At 41.1% G+C, this 20952-nt stretch overlaps 1 protein-coding gene across 1 annotated transcript; it reads right to left on the reverse strand.

Annotated features, from left to right (window-relative positions):
- Positions 1 to 564: 564 nt before the first annotated feature.
- nfkbil1.L (NFKB inhibitor like 1 L homeolog) lies at positions 565 to 5662 on the reverse strand. Its single transcript, XM_018230155.2, has 4 exons — positions 5291 to 5662; positions 4197 to 4309; positions 2905 to 3037; positions 565 to 1563 (listed from the first exon to the last, which is right to left on the reverse strand). Exons 1-4 carry the CDS (start codon positions 5559 to 5561, stop codon positions 926 to 928), a joined length of 1155 nt encoding a protein of 384 aa, XP_018085644.1. The 5' UTR covers positions 5562 to 5662; the 3' UTR covers positions 565 to 925.
- Positions 5663 to 20952: the final 15290 nt, after the last annotated feature.

The raw sequence follows: 20952 nt of genomic DNA on the forward strand, positions 1-20952 counted from the left end.
CAGTTTTTGTATTTCACATGTAGGATGTTAAATTTGTCATCTATTACACATGCATTATGTATTTTTTATATACGTTTGTCCTACTCTTCCACAGCAGTGGTAAACTGAAAACAGAACCTTTAAGCTCTGCAGCTCTTATTTGTAGTGGCAATATGACAGCCTTGATTCTCACAGAACAACCCCGTGATTCTTTCAGTTAAAGTAAGGCATTCAGAGAAGAATCAATAAAGCAGTTTGCATGGGGCTGTGGTGGGCTTCGCCTGGTGCATTGAAGGGGCCTATGTGCTTTGTTGTTGCTTATACTCTCTGATGAACAGAGGTTTCTCCACCTCCCCACCAAAACATTATATTTGTGTCACAGTTTTGCTGTTAAACAATGGATAAAGCACTGCACTGAAATTGTGTCGAACTTATAAAAGCAGTCTGGTTCCTGTTGAAGTTATACAATATCTGGCACGAGGTACAGTGCACAGGATCCGTTGACGCATGCTTTAAAGGCGAGGAATAAAGTGAGAGAAAACCAGTTGGTCATATCTACCCATAAGAACACAGATAAACTCTTGCTTTTGTTCTACATTACAACTTGTATTTGGATATTCTTCTTGTACTGCATCAAATTTTAGCATCTGAATGTATATAATTTATGCATTTTTTAAAAGCTAATTTCTACATCTGTGTATAAATTTCATACAAATTGAACGGTGGAGCTCATTTATCAAAAATGGGCAAATTTGCATCTGGGTAGTTACCAACAGCAACCAAACATTCACTTTAATTTTTCTACCCGCAGCTGGCTGAAAAAAAGCAAATGACTGTTTGCTATGGGTTACTGTCCAGGTGCAAAGTTGCTCAGTGCTGATAAATAACCCCCAGTAAAATGCAGATAAAATGTCCCAGGAAATAACATTATGTGAAGAAGTATGTCTCACTTCACTTGTTCTGCCAGTCTATTGAGTTCTTGTGACAAGGCTGTAACAGTCCCAAGCACTCGTTCCCGATCTCCTGCTCGAAGACGACTTCCACATCGCTGAAAGAAGCGATCAGGATGCCATGTTACCTGTTGGGTCCGAAGGTAACGTCTGTATGTAGTAGGGGTTGAAGAGTCTGCGCCTGCTGCTATATACTGTGCCATCTCCTCAGCAGTGCCTCCTCGCACAGGCCAAGGTATGTCATTGTACCCCAACAGATTGGTACCTGACACTTTATTGCCTTTGCTACTATTGTCTTCTCCCATTTCTGTATCTGTTTTGTGAATGATTCTCTGTCCATCCACATCTGCCGGTTTCATGTCACTATCTCTGTCCGAGCCCACTCTTCCAAAGACTTCCTCACACTGTTTTTGATACCGCTTTCTTTGTGCACTGCGCAGCTCATTGGTCATTTGTTTTTGTCTGTCCAGATATTTTTGCTCCTCCAATTTACTGACTGTATTGCCAACAAGACCCCTCTGTGCTTTGGTTCCACAGTCCTGTGACTGGCAATGCCTAGCCTGGTACTCCCTGTAAATACGATCAGCCCAGTCCTCAAAAGTTTCAGGTTCAGGTAGGATTTCCGAAAAGTCATCTGCAGAATGAGAAATATTTCAGTCATACAAAGACATCTGTGAATGTTTTCACTACAGGAGCCCTGCTGAAAATAATGTAGAGCTGGGCATACATGGGCAGATAAAGTTGTCAATCAGGTTGCTCCCAACGAAGTGTGCAGATTATTGACACACATTAGAGGCCCACAATCAAAATTCAGGTCTACGATCAGATTGGCCAGGTTTGGCTCAGGATGTGTGTGACCAAATCAGGCTCAGATCCACTTGGTTGGTGATCTTGCCAAACAAGTGGGTCTGGCAGTGTATGAGCAGCTTATGCTGCAAAAATCATCCTTTTTGTAGGAGCCAAGTGGAGAAAAAAGGACAAATGTGTGTCAGAATGAGACATTTACTGTAGTTAGGGATCTCAGCTCAAATTGTTCTGCATTATATGCATTACTCCCACAAAAGTTTATTGCAAATAACGGATTTAAACCAATCTATATATTCTGAGACGAACATAGGACATTAGTAGATCAAATCCAATAGTTTAAATCACACTTGATAAGGGGTACAAAAACACACACTATTGTGCAATCTTGTGAATATTGTGCAAGCAGTATCAGAGTGGGAATGTTATCACTTCCATCATGTGGTCATACTCAGGGCATTAGCATTCAATGTGCTTGAAACGTTAGTTGTGGTTACTGATGCAGGAACCCTGTAATTATCTGGACATGGTGGTAATTCCAGGGTTTCTAGTGACAATAAGCGCATTCAAGTACAATTCATCAGCAGGCTGGGCAATTGCATTGGCCCTTAGAGCACACAAACAAAAGTTCAAGGAGCATGTTTGGGCATTTTTTGTTAATTGGGTCAATACACATAGATTTGCATCCATTTTGGGCATTGCATGTGCTGTCGTAAATGATGCTTTATATGGGTGAAAAAGTAATTTTGATAACTGATTTCAGAGTGTCTTATACTCATCTCAAAAATTTAAATAAGACAGAGACAAGCATAAAATCCCTCTAATCCTTTTTTCTGTTCTACTGCCACACAAGGCTGTTTCCCCTGCCTGAGTTCATAGGTTTATAAATGCAGCTAACCCCCCCACCTTCCTGTATCTGCACTGACAGGAATGGCATTGGCCTTTGTACAGACACAGAGGGGTCTGTCAGTGCAGATACAGGCAATAGAGGATGGGAGCAGATCAGAGGAAGACTTTGATTGATTCGTAATGTCCTGTTAAACTTCATCTCCTCACATCCTCTTTAAATACAATTCGAGGAGTTATTAATTGGCTCTCTCTTTTCAAAACACTCCACTCAACTGCATAATTTCCTTATATTGATCTCCCATTTTCTAATTATGTCTCTCACCCTCATAAAGTCCGTACATCTCCTGATACTCATCCATGCTCTCTGCCATAATCTTCAAATTCCAGTCTGCCTTATCTGAAGAGGATGGTTCTCTTTGTGTCCATGTGGAACATGCTTGCTGGGGTTGATCAAACTGCAGAGTAAGATATAAATAGTCAAGTTTCCTTTCAATACTCAGAATATATTTTTCCCCATATAAATATAAAATTACTATTTCCTTAAGGCGATATACAAGTGGGTGATTATGTAATTTATTTAAAAGCCAACCATATATGAAGCAAATTGCCTGTTTACAGGCTTTTAGTAAACAGACTTCACATTTAAGGGATACGGTCATCGGAAAACATGTTTTTTTCAAAACGCTTCAGTTAATAGTGCTACTCCAGCAGAATTCTGCACTGAAATCCATTTCTCAAAAGAGCAAACAGATTTTTTTATATTCAATTTTGAAATTTGACATGGGGCTAGACATTTTGTCAATTTCCCAGCTGCCCCTGGTCATGTGACTTGTGCCTGCACTTTAGGAGAGAAATGCTTTCTGGCAGGCTGCTGTTTTTCCTTCTCAATGTAACTGAATGTGTCTCAGTGAGACATGGGTTTTTACTATTGAGTGCTGTTCTTAGATCTACCAGGCAGCTGTTATCTTGTGTTAGGGAGTAAAAACACATGTCCCACTGAGACACATTAAAGGGATACTGTCATGGGAAAAAAAAAATTTAACATTGTTAAATCCCATTGTTCTTTTGTTTGGCTGCTGAGAAATTGACAATATGTCTAGCCCCATGTCAGATTTCAAAATTGAATATAAAAATATCTGTTTGCTCTTTTGAGAAATGGATTTCAGCACAAAATTCTGCTGGAGCAGCACTAGTAATCGATTCATTTTGAAAAAAATGTTTTTTTCCCATGACAGTATCCCTTTAATATAAACAATTTAATAAGCACAGTGCATATACAGTGGAAGGACATGCAGTTCCAGTAACGTAACTAGAGGGGGGCGGGCCCTGGTGCGACGCGCAGCCGGTCCCCCGCCCCCCTCTGTACGCAATTTTTCAACCCGCATTTTAGTGGCGTGCGGGCTGCCGGGGGGCCCTAGCCTACTCGCACCCCCTGCTCCCCTGGTAGTTCTGCCACTGTGCAGTTCACAGTGCTGGACTGAGTTACTTTCTTTTAGCTTGTTGCTGCTACAAGCAGCATACAACTCCACAACTATGTCTGAAGTTTTTTTTCTTTCTAAGAACTACCCAACAAACACTTTTATTTATTAGTAAAAGACTTATGGATCTGCTTACAATGAGATGTTCTACTTGTCTCAGGATTTCTCTTGGGGTGGTACCCTGAAAATTCGGGGCATCCATGGCTTTTGGGCATCGCTTGAGTATTGGGACAACAAGATCTTGGTATGCTGTACAGAGAAAAGAGAGTTAGATTCCGTTGTGAGGGCAATGATCAGGTTGGCACCATATTATGACTTGCCAGTTTTTGGTATAATAGCTCTTCAAACAATAGCAAAATTAGTAAAAGAGTAAAGCACACAATAGCCAGACAGAGGATACATTATCTGATAAATATCTGAGTGAATGGTGCATTGTTGTTTTCCATTTCTGCAATAACTGGGAAGAACATATTAAGCTAGTTAAAACTTTTGAAAAAAAGCTTCATGCCATTATTCAATTTCTAATATCGTCAGGTTTTAAAAGCAGTGCTGAAGTACTGTTCTTTTTCGGTCTAAGGAAAATATTTGCCGTCCAGCGATATGTATGAGCATTAGTAAAGCAAAGGGTCAACCCTACCAACAGCATATTTATACTATATTACCTTCTAAAGTCTGAGCCAGGCCAAGTTGTATTGCTGCCTAAGGCAATACTTGTTGGCTTGGTCACCCCACTCCACTCAGATAATTGTTTTTTCTTCCAGTCTGTCCATAGAGAACCTAGGCCTACCTATAGTTCTGGTCCTGTCTGTAGTGAAGAATGAGTGAAAAATATCTGTGATTATCTCTGTCAAGAGTAATAATCTCCTCCAAGAGTCAATTTCCACTGACAGGAACAGATTACACATAGCAAGTCTGGGGGTCACCCAAAACACCATGAAAAGGGAAGTAACCATAGCAATTGTGTTTTGACTGCCAAAAACTACCAGCGGTCACTGCTCTAAAATATATTTGTAGTTGCACTTTCCCTGTAAACAGAAAATAAAATGATTTGTATGTAGCTTGTCTTTGAGTCTGCAGGCCCAAAGTGCTGTGTATCTAAAAGATGTCTGGACAACTGTCAGTGGGAGGGTGGAGAGGAACAACAGTAGGGGCAAAACAATATTTGCATTTCTCATATACTTGGTGGTACATAACTTATAACACACTGGAACATTAGGAACAGCACCTCACCCTCCTTCCATCCATTCTTTGCCTCCCTAGCTGCCACATGCAGAGCGTTGTTTCCTGCAGTGTCGGTATTTAAAGGGTTTGCCCCTTTGCGCAGCAGGAGCAGGGCGCACGCATCCTCATGAAACGCACAGGCAGCATGCAGAAGACTCAACCCATCTGGCAGAGGCTGGTCTAGGAGCAAGTGCCTGTGCCGGCGGAGATAGGACTTCAGTTTGAGCACATCACCTCGCTGAATATAGCGCAGAGCACGAAACTCCCGGCGGAAAGACATAGATGCTTAGAGACAGTAACGTGCGTTCCAAATGACACAGGCAAGACAGCAGCTTTCAACTTCCCGTTTACGGCGGAAGTAGTTCTTTTTTCTTCCTGAAACATCAGATGACGTTATAGCGACGAGTGTTATCACGTGACAGCTGGGATGCTTGGGTAGGGGTGTTCAGTCATGAACAGGGAAATGCAAGCAGCTGATGTCATTTGTGTAGATGTGCAAATGGGCACAGATCAAATGTGACTAACAGATTACTAAAAGGGCTGTGTATGAATCCCCAAAATTCACAAATAAAGGTTTTATTTGCATTAATTAACTTCAACTCTGCATGTATTTTTGTATACAGACCTGGCTGCACTCTGGTGAAATGTGTATGAAAACACTGGTGTGTGGCTTCATGTCATGCCAGTACATTTTTTAGCAATTGTGCTGCACAGTGGAGATTGTTTTATGTTTTTTTAGGCTTGCTGACCAGCCCTCCTTAGGGTTACCACCTTTTCTAGAAAAAAATACCGGCCTTCCTATATTCTTGCTGTTTTTTCCTATTAATAACATTGGCATCAAGCATAATTTTTACCGGCCAGGCCGGTAAAATACCGGCCAGGTGGCAAGCCTAGCCCTCCTCCATATTTTTCTTCAGCCTACTATAGGGTTGCCACCTTTTCTGGACACCTCCCTATATTTTCACCTATTTTCCCTATTAAGGACTGGCATTACGGTTTTCACCTTTTCTGGGAAAAAATACCGGCCTTCCTATATTCTTGCCATTTTTTCCTATTAAAAACATTGGCATCAAGCATCATTTTAACCGGCCAGACTGTTAAAATACCTGGCCAGGTGGCAACCGTAACTGGCATCAAGCTTTATTTTTATCTGGCAGGTAGCAACCATATCACTGGGTTGTTGCACAAAGTGCAAGGTGTTTTTAATTATACTGTGATTCACTGCACTGTGCAACCTTGCAGTCTGGTGTTTTTAGATGTGTTCCACCACACAGGACTGTGATGTGCAGAATCTTACCTCTGGTGTTTCAACACAGTCCTGTCACTACAGGCTAGGGTTGCCACCTGGCCAGTATTTTACCGGCCTGACCGGTAAAAATGATGCTTGACCCCAATGTTATTAATAGGAAAAAAATCTAAATATACAGGAAGGCCGGTATTTTTTTCTAAAAAAGGTGGCAACCCTACTACAGGCCCCATAATAAACAATGTCCTCTGTTAACTCATGCATCCCTATGGTGGAAAGCATTAAGAAGGATACATTCAGGGATGCAAGTACAATCTCTCATGTGTAAGGGCCCTTATGCTAAGTAGCTAGGGTTGCGACCTGGCCAGTATTAAAAATGATGGTTGATCCCCATGTTATTAATAGGGTAAAAAGATAAATACATAGGAAGGTTGGTATTTTTTCCCAGAAAAGGTGGCAACCCTATAAGTAGTTTCCCGAGGGGTTACATGTTTGAAGCCCCTGTGCTGTTCTACACTGGGAATGTTTGCTGGTGTCACATGCAGGGGAACAAAGCACTGCCCTTAGCTGGGGTAGCTGAGGTGACATGCTATCCTGAACTGGGATTTTCTGGGATGACAGAGTTCAAGTGGGCAAGTAATTGCAACATTTCTTATCTAGGGGGTTGCTGGTGATCCCATTTCCATTTTTGTTCTGACTGGGATTCACAGTGCTGTCAGTTGCATAAATAGTGTGGTATTGCCTCCTCTGTACGTCTCTCCCACAAACATTATGCCATTGCCTTTAGCAGTATGTAAGTATATCTACTTCACTTTTGTATTTGCCCAACAAAAATAATACTCTTCAAGCAAATATAACTATGCATTTAATGAAACCCACTTTTTTCTAACTAATGGGAGGGAAGTCATAGAGCTAATGAAAAGTAATTTATCAAAACTGTGTGCTTGCAATAAGGGGCCAATTTACTAAAATTGCAAATAATATCTTTTTTCCAAATCTTATTTTTTTGTATTTCTCTAAAATGCAAAAAAATTCAAGATGTATCAAAATGTGAGTTAACACACTAAGGGGCCAATTCATTAACTTCGAGTGAAGGAATAGAAGAAAAAAAACTTTGAATTTCGAAGTGTTTTTTTGGCTACTTCGACCATCGAATGGGCTACTTCGACCTTCGACTACGACTTTGAATTGGAGGATTCGAACTAAAAATCGTTCGACCATTCGATAGTCGAAGTACTGTCTCTTTAAGAAAAAACTTTGACCCCCTAGTTCGCCACCTAAAAGCTACCGAACCCAATGTTAGCCTATGGGGAAGGTCCCCATAGGCTTGACTACGTTTTTATGATCGAAGGATAATCCTTCGATCGTTGGATTAAAATCCTTCGAATCGTTCGATTCGAAGGATTTAATCATTCGATCGAAGTATTTGCGCAAAATCCTTCTACTTCGATATTCGAAGTTGAAGGATTTTCATTCCCAGTCGAATATCGAGGGTTAATTAACCCTCGATATTCGACCCTTGATGCATCTGCATCATGAAAACTCACCAAACTTCTATTCATTCTCATGGGATTTTTAGAATTCTTTTTATCAATGGGTGAAAGTTAAAACTCACCATTTGATAAATACAGTTCTAAAAACCCCATAGGAATGAATAGAACAAGGGTGAGGTTTTTATTTATTAAGCTCTAAACTCACATTTTGATAAATCTTCCCCTAGTGTAAAAACCATGAACAAATCCAATACAAAACCTGTCCAATGGGGGGGGGGAAGTAAGGGGGATGTAATTAAAAGTTGCAAACGTTATTTAAAATGGGGTATTTGCTGAAGTTTATCACTAGTGACGGGCGAATTTGCGCCGTTTCGCTTTGCCGAAAATTTTCTGGCGAATTCCCTCAGGCGTTTTGCGAATTTATTCGCTGGCGGCGAATCGCGCAAATTCGCCGCAAATTCGCGCTGGCGAAAAAATTCGCCCATCACTATTTAGCACTGCTCATGATGTAAAACCATTTGCTGTCGAAGATTATATTGTGCATTATGACTAAACAAAGCATTAACTACATGCTCTGGAGTTATGTAATATATTTTGTCGCAAAATACACTTTGCAATTGTAAAATTTTATTACATACACTGTGAATGTTCACAAAAGCCATCTGAAAACTTTGCGATGAAGTCGCTGAGGTCTGTAATCAGTCAAAAAGGACGTAAACATGGTCGCCTACGTTTGCTAGCGTCTTTGCGCAGGTTTTTTGAGCTAACAAAACATATTACATTCCCCCATTAGAGGTTTTTGGATTTTTTTTTTTCGCTAGTAATTGTGCGAAGGACTTGAATTTTTAGAGGTTATAAAGAAATTTGTATTTTTTAGCCCATCCTTCAGATTTTTATTTTCCTAAGGACTTTTTATATTTGTATCTTTTAATAACTTTCATGCCATTCATAGTTTTACCTCTAAAACCACTACAATTCAACCTTTAATAAATAGGCATCCTTGCTGCAGAAAATGCTATTCTTTCTGACTTTGGATCCTTTGGCCCAAAGACCACATTGTCAGATATTTTTCAGTTTGGCCTCACAAATCATTGTATAATTGGGAGTCCATACATCTGATTTCCATATATCTTTCACCACAGCCAGAGGGACATGCCCCGGCTCCAAAGGCAGCCAACACATTTTTATATCAATTTATATGTCCCAAGGCTTATATTTAGTAAAAATACATTATTTTTTAATGTTCACATTTTAAAAGTTTGATACATACTGACCCCACATGGCCCGCCTTATGCGATTCGTACCCTCCGGCACTTAGTCATAGGTGTCTCTGTCTCTCACAAATGTTAATCTTAAATATCTGTTACAAGTATCTCACATGGTTTAGGGGTAAATGTGGCACCTAATTACTTACAAGTTTGCCTCTTTTCCAGTTTTCAAAATGGAGTCACTGACCCATCGAAAAATCAAATGCTCTTTAAGATTACAAATGTATTGCTACTTTTATTACTCATCCATCAATTTAGGCCTTCTACTATTCATGGTCCATTTTCTTATTCAAATCAGTGCATGGTTGCAAGGGAATTTTCCACTCTAGCTACCAGTTTGCTGAAATTTGCTGAAAAAACACAAATAATAAAAAATGAAAACCAGGTGCACAACCGCTCTGTTACTGTAAAGGAGAAACCTTTGCAGAAACACGATATGCTTAATAATTTGGCCAGCTTTACACTATCTGGGACACACCTTAATATCTTCAGAGTCTTGAATTTGCTGCTGGGCCCATGAGTAACTTCCCATTTGGCACAAAACATGTTAGGCTATTCATGTCCTAATTAAGATTTACTTTTACAATTATTTTGGCTACTGCATTACTATTATTGGGTCTCTTCTAATCTATATTGGAATTTTGGAATTTTGAGCCCACACTGATCAGCACAAATGAAACTGCAAACAGAAAAGAGTAATTGTTCTGTGAAGGGGGCTGTGCACAACCCTACAAGGAAGGGTTGAGTAACAAGTAAGGGTAATGTGGTAGATGGGTTTTGAGTTTTTGGTTGGCAGTGAGGTCCAGGTCATATTCTGTGATTGTCCACAGACATTTTTTTGCTGCAATACCTAGGATAGTTTTGCTACCTAGCTTCATCAGTGTAGTTCTGTGTTTACAGTGTTGAGGATACATCTTGGAATTTTCAAAATGTATTTGATCAGAAATCGTGCAAAAATATTTGTACAAAAGAAAAGAGTCAGTAATTTATTTGGCAGAAATATACAGTTGCAGAGAACAATGACCCGCTTTTTTAACCAATGGCCTCATTTGCAAAAGGAAAGTGTGGTCACTAACTCTTTAACCACTCGCTCAGCACCGAGATTGACAGTGCAACATCTGAGCTCATTTCTGCAGGTTTAAAGTTACTTTATGTGTCCTTTATTACTTGTGTTTAACCAACTGTTTTTTCCTCTTAGCAAGTTAACCCTTTAATAAATTATTTTTCCATTTGCTTGTATCATTTCTGGTTTTATGATTCATGTATTTCCCTGTGTTTCGGTACCTTTGTCTACTGTAAATATTAAGAGATTAATTGTTAAATATTTCATCTCTTTACCTTGCTTCTCCCTTTTCTTTTATAATCTCTGAGCAAGAATACAGAAGAGGCCCTGGATTAACAGTACATGGATTAGTGTAGTAACATTGGAAAAATGCCCCGTCAATAAAATGGAAAAAAAAAGTGAAAAATGGAAAAAAAAGTGAAAAATGGAACACACCATAGCAGACACAGCAGACACAACCCCCTAGATTTTCATTTTTTGGTTTTGTCTGTATTTATTTATATAGTTGACAACTTTCACACTGTGTATAATCTCTTTAGACTTATTATTCAGATTCTGAGTAGTTACCCTCTGTGCCAGAAAGTGATTCACCTATTAATAGTCTAATGGAAGAACTCTTGGTACTACGTGGGTACCTGTAGATAAGGATGAAGGTCCACCATACAGTTGGTGAGGGAAGGCCTTGGTAGGGGCCTTATTTTAATTTGTCCCTCTTATATTTCCTAATTTACTACAATCCAGAAATCAAGATAGTGACCACTAACTTGAATATATTTGTTCCATTTCCATTGCATACAGATGCTATCCTACAGAATATGGTCCAATTCAGAAGCCTATATGACAAGGAGATTACTACCTAAAATTCCCTACTTGAAAACAAATCAACTCAGGCATGGCATTCCATACCCATTTGTTGAAATCCTACCGGAATACTTCTGCTGACCACCACAATGTCCAGGGACCATTGGTAGGTCGGGTTTCTGCATTTAAATGATTGTTGCAAAGTCAGTTTGGCACTCATTTTTTTTTGTTCAATTCCATCACCTTTATCTTTATATACTGGTTTAATTATGATGAAACATTGATATGTCTACATGTGTTAAAAAATAAAACATTACATAGGGAGCATTTCATTTTTCAATTATTTTTTTTTAATTAACTGAATTAACCACATGTTGTGGTGTTTTTAGATGAACCATTTTAGATTCAGTACTGATAGGAATGAGCATTATGGCATGCTAATATATTAGAGTTATGTAGATTTGTGCTTAATGTAGGCAATTAGTAATTTTTCAAAATGGAGGCTTACTGTTTTTGTGCTTAGGGTTGCTTAGTAGATTGAAACTATTTAGATTTGTTATTAGGGTTGCAAAAATGTTGTTAGCAATGTGTGGGTGGAAAATAAATTGAATATTTATGGTGTGGTTTATTTTGGAAACATTATTTTTGTACCCGAGTCTCATAGTTTGCAAAACTGCTAAAGGCTAAAAAAAGTGTTTTTTAGTTTATGGATAGCATTTGTGCTGGGAACATTGCCAACTAAGGTGCTTGGTGACCAAATGTGGTGTGTATTGAATACATGAGAATTTTTTTTGCAGTACAAACGTTTCAGTGAGTTTACTAAAGCTGTCAGTACCTTTACTGGGGCTCTAGTTTGTGGTTAGTGTTATATTTTAGCTTCTATTTTTTGTTGTAGAGTGGACTTTGCATGCTTATGACTTTTGTACAAAGGCACCCAGGAAACATTACAGTGTGTTAGAGTAACTAATGGAGCAGGTGTAGTGAGTAGGGATGTAGCGAACGTCGGAAAAAAAGTTCGCGAACATATTCGCGAACTTGCGCAAAAATGCGAGCGGTTCGCGAACGGTTCGCGAACCCCATAGACTTCAATGGGAAGGCGAACTTTAACATCTAGAAAAGACATTTCTGGCCAGAAAAATGATTTTAAAGTTGTTTAAAGGGTGCAACGACCTGGACAGTGGCATGCCAGAGGGGGATCAAGGGCAAAAATGTATCTGAAAATCTGCCTGTGTGTGCTTGGAAGAGATAGTGTAGGGGGAGAGCTGTTAGTGATTTCAGGGACAGATGATAGTAAGCTTGCTGGCTAGTAATCTGCTTGATACTGCTCTGTATTGGAGGGACAGAAGTCTGCAGGGATTTGAGGGACATTTTAGCTTAGGTAGCTTTGCTGGCTAGTAATCTACTGTTCTCTTTAAACAACTGCCATACGTTGACCTTGTAGGCATTGTTTGCCCAGTTTTTTTGGACGCAGCCACTGAAGCACAGTTGCCAGAAAAAATATGCCATATAAATGCTGAAAATAGTCATTTTTTCGCCATACCGTTGACCTTGTAGACATTGTTTGCCCAGTTTTTTGGACGCAGCCACTGAAGCACAGTTGCCAGAAAAATTATGCCATATAAATGCTGAAAATATAAATTTTTTGGTTGCAGCCACTGAAGCACAGAGGCCAGAAAAATTATGCCATATAAATGCAGAAAATATGCATTTTTTTGGTCGCAGCCACTGAAGCACAGTTGCCAGAAAAAATATGCCATATAAATGCTGAAAATAGTCATTTTTTGCCATATACGTTGAGTCAACGTATGGCAAAAAATGACTATTTTCAGCATTTATATGGCATATTTTTTCTGGCCTCTGTGCTTCAGTGGCTGCGGCCAAAAAAACTGGGCAAACAATGCCTACAAGGTCAACGTCGTTGACCTTGTAGGCATTGTTTGCCCAGTTTTTTTGGCCGCAGCCACTGAAGCACAGAGGCCAGAAAAAATATGCCATATAAATGCTGAAAATAGTCATTTTTTGGTCGCAGCCACTGAAGCACAGTTGCCAGAAAAATTATGCCATATAAATGCTGAAAATATAAATTTTTTTGGTTGCAGCCACTGAAGCACAGAGGCCAGAAAAATTATGCCATATAAATGCTGAAAATATAAATTTTTTTGGTTGCAGCCACTGAAGCACAGTTGACAGAAAAATTATGCCATATAAATGCTGAAAATATAATTTTTTTTGGTTGCAGCCACTGAAGCACAGAGGCCAGAAAAATTATGCCATATAAATGCAGAAAATATGCATTTTTTTGGTTGCAGCCACTGAAGCACAGAGGCCAGAAAAATTATGCCATATAAATGCAGAAAATATGCATTTTTTTGGACGCAGCCACTGAAGCACAGAGGCCAGAAAAATTATGCCATATAAATGCAGAAAATATGCATTTTTTTGGTTGCAGCCACTGAAGCACAGTTGCCAGAAAAAATATGCCATATAAATGCTGAAAATAGTCATTTTTTGCCATACGTTGACCTTGTAGACATTGTTTGCCCAGTTTTTTTGGTTGCAGCCACTGAAGCACAGAGGCCAGAAAAAATTAAACCAGTAGGGTTTGCACCCTAGTTTGTAACGGTGGCGGAGGGAGGAGGAGGACGCTAAAGGACAGCTGTGTGTGGAGTCATGAGGCTTGAAGAGAAGGACAGCTGCATAGAAGTCAGAACAAGTCTTCCGGCGTGCAGTAACCCTCCGAGATCCACCCCTCATTCATTTTAATAAAGGTCAGGTAATCGACACTTTTGTGACCTAGGCGAGTTCTCTTCTCAGTTACAATCCCTCCTGCTGCACTGAAGGTCCTTTCTGAGAGCACACTTGAGGCTGGGCAAGACAAGAGGTTCATGGCAAATTGTGACAGCTCTGGCCACAGATCAAGCCTGCGCACCCAGTAGTCCAGGGGTTCATCGCTCCTCAGAGTGTCGATATCTGCAGTTAATGCCAGGTAGTCCGCTACCTGCCGGTCGAGGCGTTCTTTGAGGGTGGATCCAGAAGGGTTGTGGCGCTGCCTTGGACAGAAAAACATTTGCATGTCTGACGTTACAGACTGGCCAAAGGGCTTTGTCCTTGCAGGTGTGCTCGTGGCAGGATTACTGGCACCTCTGCCCCTGGAATGTTGATGAGTTCCTGAAGTGACATCACCCTTAAAAGCATTGTACAACATGTTTTGCAGGCTGGTTTGTAAATGCCGCATCTTTTCGGACTTGTGGTATGTTGGTAACATTTCTGACACTTTATGCTTGTACCGAGGGTCTAGTAGCGTTGCGACCCAGTACAGGTCCTTCTCCTTAAGCCTCTTGATACGGGGGTCCTTCAACAGGCATGACAGCATGAAAGACCCCATTCTCACAAGGTTGGATGCAGAGCTATCCATCTCCGCTTCCTCATTATCAAGGACTGCATCATCCACGGTCTCCTCCCCCCAGCCACGTACAAGACCAGGGGTCCCCAAAAGGTCACCACTAGCCCCTGGGAAGCCTGCTCCTGTTGGTCCTCCTCCTCCTCCTCCACAAAGCCACCTTCCTCCTCTGACTCCACTTCTGGCACCTCTCCCTGCGTTGCAGCAGGTGCCTGGGTTCGTTCTGGTGATTCCGACCAGAAATCGTGCGCTTCCAGCTCCTCGTCACGCTGGTCTACAGCCTCATCTGTCACTCGTCGCACGGCACGCTCCAGGAAGAAAGCGAAGGGTATTAGGTCGCTGATGGTGCCTTCGGTGCGACTGACCATATTTGTCACCTCTTCAAAAGGTCGCATGAGCCTGCAGGCATCGCGCATAAGCACCCAGTAACGGGGGAAAAAAATCCCCAGCTGTGCAGATCCAGTCCTACCACCCAGTTCAAAAAGGTACTCGTTGACGGCCCTTTGTTGTTGCAGCAGACGTTCCAACATAAGGAGCGTTGAATTCCAGCGAGTCTGGCTGTCAGAAATCAAATGCCTGACTGGCATGTTGTAGCGCTGCTGAATGTCAGCAAGGCGTGCCATGGCTGTGTAGGAACGCCTGAAATGGGCCGACACCTTTCTGGACTGGGTGAGAACGTCCTGGAATCCTGGGTACTTGGAGACAAAACGTTGGACTATTAAATTTAACACATGTGCCATGCAGGGCACATGTGTTAAATTGCCTAGTCTCAACGCTGCCAACAGATTGCTTCCATTGTCACACACCACTTTTCCGATCTGCAGTTGGTGTGGGGTCAGCCACCGATCGGCCTGTGACTGCAGAGATGACAGGAGTACAGATCCGGTATGGTTTTTGCTTTCCAGGCACGTCATCCCCAAGACAGCGTGACAACGGCGTACCTGGCACGTCGAATAGCCTAGGGGAGCTGGGGGTGCACAGGTGTGGAGGAGGAGAAGGAGGACCCAGCAGCAGAGTAAGAAGAAGAAGAAGACGAGGTAGAGAGCGATGGAGGAGTAGAGGTGGTGGCAGAACCGCGTGCAATCCGTGGCGGTGACACCAACTCCACTGTTGTTGTTGAGCTACCCATTCCCTGCTTCCCAGCCATTACCAAGTTCACCCAGTGGGCAGTGTAGGTGACATACCTGCCCTGACCATGCTTGGAGGACCATGCGTCAGTAGTCATATGGACCTTTGGCCCAACACTAAGTGACAGAGATGCGGTAACTTGGCTCTGCACATGTTGGTACAGGTGTGGTATTCCCTTTTTAGAAAAAAAATTGCGGCTGGGTACCTTCCACTGCGGTGTCCCAATTGCTACAAATTTGCGGAAGGCCTCAGAGTCCACCAGCTGGTATGGTAAAAGCTGGCGGGCTAAGAGTGCAGACAAGCCAGCTGTCAGACGCCGGGCAAGGGGGTGACAGTCAGACATTGGCTTCTTACGCTCAAACATGGCCTTCACAGAAACTTGGCTGGTGGCAGATGACTGGGAATGGGAACAGGTGGTCAAGGTGGAAGGCGGAGTGGAGGGTGGTTCAGACGGGTCAAGGAGAGCAGAGGTAGAGCAGTAAGATGCTGGACCAGAAGGAGTGTGGCTTTTAGTTTGCCTGTTGCCTTTGAGGTGTTGCTCCCAAAGTGCTTTGTGCTTGCCGCTCATGTGCCTTCGCATAGAAGTTGTACCTATGTGGCTGTTGGGCTTACCAAGGCTCAGTTTCTGACTGCACTCATTGCAAATTACAATGCTTTTGTCAGAGGCACACACATTAAAAAAATCCCACACTGCTGACTTTTTGGAAGTGTGCGATCTGGCGGTAACAGTAGAAGTTGGCGGAGTTGGCGGTATTGGCGGCAATGGCGGGTGCGTTGGCCGGCTGAACACAGGTGCCGATACATGTTGTTGCCCTACTGATCCCTGCGGGCTGTCCTCCCTGCTTCTTCTAAGTCTTATTCTCCTACTGCCTCTCTGACTCTCCGTCTCTCCATCTGAACTACCCTCCTCTTGCTCTCTTCTACTAGGCACCCACAAAACATCAATCTCCTCATCATCATTCTCCTCAGATGCATCAATTTCTTCTGACACATCACAGAAGGAAGCAGCAGCGGGGACCTCCTCCTCATCACTCATTATGTCCATCTCTATCGTGTTCTCTGCCAGAATTAAATCTGGTGTAAGGTCCTCATCTCCTTCATCTTCTTCTGGCAATAATGGTTGCGCATTACTCAGTTCAAGAAACTCATTGGAAAATAACTCCTCTGACCCCAGTGAAGAAGGGGCACCGGTGGTGGAGGAAGTGTTACGTGGGGTGGCCATAGCAGTGGAGGATGAGGAGGATGTTGTGGTAAAGTTAGAAACGGTAGAGGATGGGGTGTGCTGTGTAAGCCAGTCAACTACCTCTTCAGCATTTTGGGAGTTCAGGGTCATTGGCTTTTTAAAACTGGGCAATTTGCTAGGGCCACAGGATTGCATAGCAGCACGGCCCCTAGCACGGCCTCTGCGTGGCGGCCTGCCTTTGCCTGGCATTATTTTTAAAAAAACAACAACAACAACAAAAACTCAGTTGGTTTTTCTGGAAACGATAATACACACAGCTAGATGGCGGGTTGAAGAAAACAGTGTGCAAATAATGCCTACAAGGTCAACGTATACACTACTACAGCGGTGGATACGGATTACGTAAAATATATGAATGCTGCTTGAAAAAAAGTAACTCAAGTGGTTTTTCTAGAGACGATAATATTATCAATATTTAGACAAAATGTGAACAAGCTCACACAGCTCGATGGCGGGTTGAAGAAAACAGTGTGCAAATAATGCCTACAAGGCCAACGTATACACTACTACAGCGGTGGATACGGATTACGTAAAATATATTATGGCTGCTTGAAAAAAGTGACTCCGGTGTTTTTTCTGGAGACGGTAATATTATGGATATTTAGACAGAATGTGAACAAGGTCACACAGCTCGATGGCGGGTTGAAGAAAACAGTGTGCAAATAATGCCTACAAGGCCAACGTATACACTACTACAGCGGTGGATACGGATTACGTAAAATATATTATGGCTGCTTGAAAAAAGTGACTCCGGTGTTTTTTCTGGAGACGGTAATATTATGGATATTTAGACAGAATGTGAACAAGGTCACACAGCTCGATGGCGGGTTGAAGAAAACAGTGTGCAAATAATGCCTACAGGGCAAATAATGCCTAAAAGGTCAACTTATACACTACTACAGTGGTAGTAAAATAAAAAAAAGTAAAATAAAAAAAAAATGAATATTAAAAAAAAAAATTAAAGTTGGTGCTGCTGAACTACTAGGAGCAGCAGATTAGCACACCAGTCCCACTCCCCAACACTGCTAGACTAATAGCACTGGGCTCTTATAGTAGTAGTAGTAGTAGTAGTAGTAAAACAACAAAAAAATAAATAAAAGCAGTCCTTACAAGGACTACTGTTATTGCAGCAGTCAGCAGATGAGATCAGAAGCAGGACAGCTGCCCACTGCAGCTACATACAGAGCACTGCAGTAGAAGGTAGATTACTAGCCAGCAAAGCTACCTAAGCTTAAATGTCCCTCAAACCCCTGCAGACTTCTGTCCCTCCAATAACAGAGCAGTATCAAAACGATTACTAGCCAGCAAACTTTCAACTGTCCCTGAAATCACTAACAGGCAGCAGCTCTCTCCCTACACTATCTCTTCAGCACACACAGGCAGAGTGAAAAAACGCTGCAGGGCTTCGGTTTTTATAGGGAAGGGGAGTGGTCCAGGGGAGAGCTTCCTGATTGGCTGCCATGTACCTGCTGGTCTGGGGTGAGAGGGCAAAAAAAAGCGCCAACAATGGCGAACCCAAAATGGCGAACGTCGCGCGACGTTCGCGAACTTCCGGCGAGCGCGAACACCCGATGTTCGCGCGAACAAGTTCGCCGGCGAACAGTTCGCGACATCTCTAGTAGTGAGCATGAATGTTTTTCTCAATTCAAGAAAAAATGGGTTGAAAAAATGCAAACCCATTATGCAAAGTTTTTTTGAAACCTTTATTAGCCAGGATTTATTAAAGACGAAAAAATGAGAAAAGTCACCAGAAAAGATTTGGAAAGTAAAAGCTTGTGCATTTCTTTAGAAGTTAATGGAAGTTGTCTTTATTTACTTTATTCAAATATATATCTTCCCAGTTAATTAGTACATGCAAAATGTTCAGTCTTATTGAATATTGATGGAATAATGTTATTCCCGCTTATGTGCAATTGTTTTTGACGGAAAACATGACTGAGAATATTCCAAGTTTTTTTAAGGTAGTGCTCAAGGAAACATTTATTATTTGACAGTGGAATTTTGGCCAAAAATCTGACTAGGGGACAGCTCTAATATCACTAGCTGTAATTTACATTTGATGTTCTTTTAGGAAGGACTTTCTGAATCAGAAGCTACAAGTAGCTGCAAGGTTTTACAGCAATTTGAGGTTTCTGAAACACAATATCGAGATGTATTTTGCAAAAAAAAAAACCTGAAAACTCTGCAATAATATGGCATGTAAAAGCTGGTGAGTGGTTAGTAAATTAGAGCTGCTTATTGAAAATAGCAAATAATTAATCTGCTCCTAAATCTTGGCTTTACATGTTACACAGGCATATACACAAAGAGCATTCAGAGAAAAGTGTTTAATTGCTTGTGCAATGCATTCATCATATTCTACCAATTTTTTGTTTTTTAATTTTAACACCGTAAAAAAGTAGTTTTATTTACTTTAGTTCTGTAAAAATGTACACAATGTAGAATGAGAGAATTTATCAACATGGGGTTTATTGTTAATAGTGCATCTTAACTGATGCATAAGTTATCTTCCACTCGTTATGTCTGTTTCTAGGTCGGGATGAGAGTCTCTCCTTATTGATCTCAGCATAATGAATATCCATCTCCTCCGTACTCTGTAAATCAGAAAATGGATCAAAGATGGAGCAAAACATTGTGTCTCATAAATTTGCACCTTTGCACTATAGCAGTACCATTCTTTTGTTAGCACACAAAAGCAAACTAACACTCACGAAAGCAATCCTTCACACACCAGTGCTGTCTAACATGTAAAAGGTAACAGTGTTTGCGATTTTGATGGTATAATCTGTATTACTAAATTACATGGTATACATTGCAAGTAATTAATTCTACCATTTACAATTTTTTTCTTCAACCAATAAATATATTGTTTTTCAGTTGTAATATTGGAGTGTAGGCAGCCATCACAGGTCATTGTGCCGGGTTAGAGCCAGCACTTCATAATGGAACTGCTTTTAGATAAGCTATTTTTCTCCTACTCGGTTTAACTAAAGAAATTGCCACTTGGGTTTGTCGGACTTGTATTTTTACTATAAAGTGATGTTCTCATATCTACCACTTGGTAGGGCAAGGGTGCATTGTTAGCAATACTAGTGTTGGGAGCTGTTGTCTGGTTACCTTTCCATTGTTCTGCTGATGGGCTACTGGGGGTGGGAGGGAAGGGGTGCTATCACTCTAACTTGCAGTGCAGCAGTAAAGAGTGATTGAAGTTTATATTATAATAATGAATATAATACAATCTATTTGCTCTATTGAAAAAAGAATGTTAACGCAGGATTCTACTGGAGGAGTGCTATTAACTAATGCATTTTGTAAAAACATGTTTTTCCATGACAGAATCCCTTTAAGTGCATGCTACAGGTTGCATGTACATAGTATGACACCACCTCTCAACTGTAGTTTAAGGTAAACGCTGGTAGGTACTAGTGCATAGTTTGCTATGCTTGCAATGCTTGCAAGTTGCTATTCTTTCTATTAGAAAAGGCACATGAACAGTAAGATTAAAGGATTGAGTGTACATTGTCTAAATTTCTCTGTCTACTCCTTTTGTGAGTGAGATTGTTTTTAAGTGAATAAGTATAGTTACCCCTGCATCTGCCACCTGGGAAAGACTGAAAAAATAGTAGTCCTACAATATTATTGTGAAAACAAAGTAAGCAAATAAGAAAGGAAATGAACCAAAAGCAGGTATATATACCACACTGCCACTGTATACCATGGCCTGCGAGGCCCCACAGTAGTGATGCTATACCATTCTCTAAAGTAAATACACCACCCAAGGGAAGTGGTAAGTGATTCAGTCCCTAGAAAATAGTAGAAAATTTGAACTTCTTTGTACACTTCTAGTTTACTTTTGTGTTTGTTTACATACATATACATAATTTATTTCATATTTCAAAAAGAATTGTGACAAATGTATAAATATTCCAAGTCGATTTGGGTATTGTGACTTCTAAGAATAGCATGTTAACTGGTTAAGCCACAGGAAGTTTAGATTGATGGAAATGGTGGTAAGTGTAAATTGAATGT

The sequence above is a fragment of the Xenopus laevis genome, chromosome 8L, assembly GCF_017654675.1.
Source record: "Xenopus laevis strain J_2021 chromosome 8L, Xenopus_laevis_v10.1, whole genome shotgun sequence".
Lineage (NCBI taxonomy): Eukaryota > Metazoa > Chordata > Amphibia > Anura > Pipidae > Xenopus > Xenopus laevis.